Source organism: Solanum verrucosum, unplaced genomic scaffold (genome assembly GCF_900185275.1).
Source record: "Solanum verrucosum unplaced genomic scaffold, falcon-dt-bn FXZP01000072.1, whole genome shotgun sequence".
NCBI lineage: Eukaryota > Viridiplantae > Streptophyta > Magnoliopsida > Solanales > Solanaceae > Solanum > Solanum verrucosum.
In genome coordinates, this window is record NW_026020208.1 from 146603 (window position 1) to 152745 (window position 6143).

At 36.3% G+C, this 6143-nt stretch overlaps 1 protein-coding gene across 2 annotated transcripts; it reads left to right on the forward strand.

Annotated features, from left to right (window-relative positions):
* The first annotated feature begins 328 nt into the window (after positions 1 to 328).
* LOC125830239 (uncharacterized) lies at positions 329 to 5791 on the forward strand. 2 transcript variants are annotated; one of them, XM_049509449.1, is made up of 6 exons: positions 358 to 562; positions 681 to 752; positions 2685 to 2763; positions 2857 to 3582; positions 4611 to 4862; positions 5607 to 5791. In XM_049509449.1, exons 1-6 carry the CDS (start codon positions 409 to 411, stop codon positions 5764 to 5766), a joined length of 1443 nt encoding a protein of 480 aa, XP_049365406.1. In that variant the 5' UTR covers positions 358 to 408; the 3' UTR covers positions 5767 to 5791. The 2 variants fall into 2 exon arrangements, with proteins under 2 accessions (XP_049365405.1, XP_049365406.1); XM_049509448.1 differs by having other exon boundaries at positions 329 to 752.
* The last annotated feature ends 352 nt before the right edge of the window (positions 5792 to 6143 follow it).

Genomic DNA, 6143 nt, shown 5'->3' on the forward strand with positions numbered 1-6143 from the left:
CTCCCTCTCCCAATCTTGCTCGCTAGATTTACAAATACATATGTATATCCGTTACATATATACAATTATCTGATAGGTATACATATACAATTCAACAAATATACATATACAACTTGCTCGCCACTCTCATTCCTCTAACTTGTAGCTATGTATCGTAATTTGCAAACTATAGCTATGAAACATAATTAAAAATTATTTTAGTGGCTATTTGCGAAAGTTTCCCCTTCTAAATCATGCCAAATTTTCTTATTTATCCATTGGGCTAAAGATGAAAATCCATGTAAGATGGGCCCAAAAAAATCTTAACAAAATTTCAATTTTCCACCCAATGGAATCAACAATCAAAATTATGTCTTCTTCATCTGAAATTGTGTTTCCCGCCTCTACTGAAAACCCTAACAGCAGCAAATGGCGATTCACATGGGAAGCTCAATCTCACACTTCAACTCTCCGATTAATCCTTTTCAATCCAAGTATCAAACCTTGTACCGAAATCACTGTCAATTTATCTGTGGAGAAATCTCTGCTCACTGTCTGTTTCGTCGAAGGGGATTCAATTCGGGTACCAGTTCCTCGGGTTTTAATTGACCCGGAAGCTCCGGTTCATTGCAGAGTATTTGATGATCATGTTGAAGTTAAGCTTTCTCTTCTTCTTCCTGTTGATCATCCGCTCATTTCAGGATTGGATTTATCGGAACCGGAGGAGGAAAAACCGGACTCAGATACTTTCTTTCCGTTCTCGGTGAATTATGGTTAGTCAGAAATGTTTTTTAAAATTGATTAGTTTCGGTTTTATATTTGCTAGTTTGGATGTTAGCTCATTATTTAGCTATTGTTACTCTTCACTCCTGTATTTCCTTTTTCATAACTAGTTTCATTTGCTGCACTTGAGCCAGTTCTACGCTCCCCATACCTCACTTGTGGTACTACACTGGGTAAGGTCTTTTGGAAACAACCTATCTGCCTCCATGAGTTAGGAGTAAGGTTTGGGTGCACTCTATCATCACGAGACCCCAATTGTGGTTACATTGGGTAAGGTCTTTTGGAAACAACCTGTCTGCCTGAGTTAGGAGTAAGGTTTGAGCACACTCTATCATCACGAGACCCCCAATTGTGGTATTACATTGGTATGTTGTAGTTGATGATGTTAGTGGTGCTTGGCTGATACATTGGGATACATCTAAAGGAATCTTACCATTTTACAACTTATGATTATGATATTGTATACTTTTCATAGTCCATAGATTAGTACTCAAGTATTTTTTTTGTTGCACCAAAGGGTGTGATAGTTTGGTGATTTCTTCTCTTCTGCATCTCTTAGATACTATTTTAATGTATCCCTAACCAGAGACAAATCTAGAATTTGAATTCTATGGGCTCAATTTTAAGATTATTAGCATTGCACTCATTATATTTTTAAAGTTATGGGTTCATATCTACCATGTATTGCAATTTTAGTAAATTTTTGCACATAAGTTTATGTTCCATGTAAATGCTATGTTTTTTTGAAATAGGTAACTTTGTATTCACACAAAAGACCTCATCAAAATCGATGAGGTGGGATTTACAAACCCCCAGGGGGTGCCATCATACTCAAATCCAAAAAGACAAAACTAACTTTACAATTGGCTTTTAAACTCCACAAGGCTATCTACTTCCCCCACTAAATTTTGCTTACACCAAAAATACAAAAGACTAAGGCATTTCATCTTGATCTCCTCTGGGCTGCTAACCTTTCCTTCAAAACATCTCCCATTTCTTTCCTTCCATAGTGTCCACCATATGCAAGCAGGGATATTTTTCCACCAGTCTTCTTTTGATCCTCTCTTTCCAATTCCTTGCCAGTGTGTTAGGACCTCAAAAGTGGTTCTGGGCATTGTCCAGTTAACCCTGAGTATACAAACGAACATGTTCCACAGATCTGTAGCTATCTTGCAATGCAGAAACAAATGACCATTTACTTCAGCCTTCTGTCCGCACATGTAAATGCTATGTGTTGAATTGAACCTATAACTATATTGCTACATACTCCTCTGTCCCCAAAGTACTAGAGTGCAATGACTAATTATTAATTTTTTTCTTGATCTTCATGAAAGTCCACCTACGGTTGACAATATGCATAAGATAGAGCAGGACTTTTCCCTTTTTGTGCGGTGGATGGGTGGAGAAGACAAATTTGAAAATTTTCCATGGGATTAAACAGTTCATAATATTTATGTATAAAGCTTGTCAAGAATTCACTTTTGTATGTTTGTGAGGTATTCCAACAAGTAGCAAGACTCAAACTGCAGGATTTGATCAACATAACATGTTATGTCTGTTGAATCACTTTAGGGAGTAAAAAATACAACTTTAAAGTTCTAAAACACGTGTTAACTACTTGTCAAAAGAATGTGAAAGACTTGATTCTCTTGTGATACCAAGTCTAAAGAAAAAGGAATAGACAGTAATGCAGAAACTGTCATCTCCTTTGATGTGTTTATGTATTCCATCATTGAGGGACTGGTGATTTGTAATGCAGAAACTGCCATGCCATCTTGCTTTGATTTTATGTTTTTGGCAAACAGTTATGATCACTGCTTAACGTACTCTATGAGTCTACCCTTATTTGCATTCTGACACTTATAGAACTTCTTGTTCATTTATTTTATTTCACTCTTATTAATTCTGCTTTGTTGGATTAGAAATAAAGAAATTATCTGCTATGGAGGAAGTTCATTTTTACTGCAGAAGTTGCTCAACTAAGTTAACCAAGGGTATCAGGTAGGGCTTTTCTTTCTCTCAGTCGGGCAGGAAATGCCGTTATTTATTTTACGTGACTGCCATTGCATGTCTCTAAATATTTATTTTTAACAGATTATTTAATGAGATGCCGTCAGTCGACTGGCAAGATGTTGCAGACAATTGGTTTGGGACATGTTGTTGCTCGTTTGGTGGTATAAGTGAACAGCTAGTCATGCAATTTGCAAAGTCATATTCTTGTACAACTGGTGTTTGCCTTATAACTGGTGCATCTGTTATCATATGCAAAGAGGACCTCGTCGGCTGTGAATTTCCTGAGTTGAAAGGGGGCCAAACTTATGATTCTCAGGTGAATTCAGCCAAGGTGACTTCTTTAAGACCTTGTCCTGAGGAAGAAAATAATGGGGTGAAACCAAACAATGAAGTTGTTGAAATGATGACTGATGGTGATAGTTCAACATGCATACCTGAAGACAAAATGAAGTCATTGGCTGGAATGTCTTCCGAGGCAAACTGTGACACTAAAAACCATAATACTGGCTGTTGTACTAATAATCTTAGTGAGAGCTTTTCAAAGGAGAAAGAATATGAAATGAATACTGAACTCTTAGATAAGCAGAAAATATTTCTTAAAGGCTGCCTTGGGGATGCTTTTATGTTGAGACATTCCAATCTTTCCAAAGACGTCAAGTGGATTGAATTTCTCTGTCCAAAATGTTCATCTCTTATTGGAGCATATCCTTGCTCCAGTGATAAAGCACCATTAGATGATGGAGTTCGACTATACAAATTTAACATAACTACTTGTTTGCCTGTTCGTGGATTGAATGATCTATTTAGGTAACCATCTATCATTCCCCCCTTAGATTTAGTTTATCTTGTAGTGTATTCTCTTATATTTTTCTTCTAAACTCAAACTTCTTTCCCAACTTGTGGTTCTTGAAACCATATGGAACCTGTAAATAGGATTTTTTGTTAAATAGATGTGTCCTTTTGTTATATGTTTCTTGCCCAATAACATTTCATGGAGTTGATGTCTTTCTATCTCTCTTTAGAAAGCTGAAAACTAGATGAGAATGGTAACTTTGTCAATGGCGCAGTAATTGCTAAATATTTTTCTAGTGCCATAAGTTAGATGTTGGCCTATCTGAGAGTCGAACAAGTTATTCGCTGATAGAGAGACATTCTCAGGGTAGAGCTTATTTCCTCTTGTCTTTCATGTATTTCCACTACTAATGTGCTATGCATAAGGAAGATATCTGACAAAGTAAAAGATAATCTCTATAGAGCATTTTTGGGACCAACAATGTCATGTAAGATTGAATGTTGGGCCTTTAAGGCCCAAAATATTCTAAGACGAGTGTTGTAGTAGTTTTGATGTTAAGATGAATGCATGTAGGTTAAAAGTTTACAAGAATTAAAATGATCACATCCAATGTTAGTGCAAGTAGTGCACATAAAGGATATTATAGCCACATCACACGTAGATATTCAAATGTGCCTATCTGGGTGTGTGCACTTGATTATTCAGGTGTTAAAGGAGACTTATCAGATTTGACATTACATGAGGGATACAATTTCTGAGAAGCAATACAAACTTAACCAAGTTCAGAATGCAAATGATCATATCAGTGATGCAATTAGTTTGGATCACGTTTAGTTGTTTCATATTACATCTGGTGTTTATCACGAGTTTTCCTAGTTAAAAGACTATACGTCAGTGTATTGGAATGAAATATGCCCAAATAGAGTGGAATGGATATCGAAAAATTCCATACATTCAACTCCAACTAGTTTGAACTTGAGGACAATTGATTGATTGATTTTGATTTCGTGATGTATTAATAAACTCACTGTGTTGATTCCAGGGAGTATACTTTGGAAAGGATGTTTTCACGTCAATTGCTTGAAGCTGCACAAGACGAACTAACATTTCGGACCGTTGTCAGAGATATACACACCAAATGTGCACTTTCACAAATTGTTCTCCTTAACCCAAATGCATGGTGCTACAGTGGGTATTGCATGCATAACATGGAACCAGTAACCAAGATTAATATGTACCCCGTTGTCAAGCTATTGTTCTCTGCAAACATCAATGACACGGAACTTGAACCCAGGTGATTGCCTCTCTATTCTAGCTGCCCTTTTCTTCTGTCATTTGATGCCATCTACATGTATGTATAGGTTATCTTCCTCTATCTCTGCCTTAATGCTGGGCAGGGGAACATAAGAGGAAGCTGTGGGGGGAGGGAGGGGGGAGGTTGGTGTTCAAAGATACGTACTTTTATGTGCACCAACTAAGTTTCAAGAACTGTACTATAAGTCTATAAGTAGTTGCCATATTGAAGTAAGTTGGCATGAACAACAACGTATCTAGTCTTGTGAAGATAGAGAGACTGTTTCCTATAGACCCTCGGTTCAAGTAAAACATGTCAAAATAATCAAGTATGTAAAGCAAATACATTAGCGAAGAATCTAAAGAAGAGAACAATAAGTTGGCATGAAATACTAAATTATTGTCTTCCTGAGATGATTTTGAAAAAGGTATACTGTTGTCATGCATTTTAAATAGCATCAGATAGTTGCTACCAATTTGAAAAGAAATCGTTTTTGAACACTCCAAGATGTAATTTTCATTAGAAATCCAACCGAAGGTTATCTAGATAAATCTTGTAGGACTTGTTGAAACTTGAAAGTAAGACAATGATTTGTTATTACTTTATCTGTTTCAACATTCTCATTTGCTGCATGTTCCTGGCCACTTTCTTCTCTTATTTCAATTGTGCATTTCATACCAATGAGTCCCATTACAATCCATTTCAAAAGCTCATAACTGATTGGCTGAATCAAACTTTATGCAGGAACGTAGAAGAATGGGTGACCAAAAACCAAGCTGATGAAGTTTTCATGTTGCCATCTCAAGTGAAGGAACTAATTACAAATTTGGAGATGGCAAATACTATGTTGCCACCTTCACATATGCTGTTACAGGGTTTCTCTATGTCATCCTTGAAGAGATAAAGGGTTAGTCGTTTCAATCTCACTCGAAAGATCCTTGTGTTCACTCATTTGAAATTATCGAGGATAAACATTCATCATATGTACAGTACTCATGTTCTAACATGTTTACAAGCATGTTGATATCACTAGTTGAACATGTTAACGTCCTAGCGTGACAAATTGAGATGTGAATGTATATTAACTAACCATGGTTTTAACTTTTAAGTTAGCGCAGTTTATGCATAAACGTATGATACATACACTAAAGTGGTGTACACACCATGTGAGTTTTTCTTTTTTCATTGTAGCAATGGCGACAAGTTGCTATTATTGGATTCTTTTAGCAAAGTTTTTTGTTCCAGAAATAACAGTAAAGCCCTTTTACAAGTCAAATATAT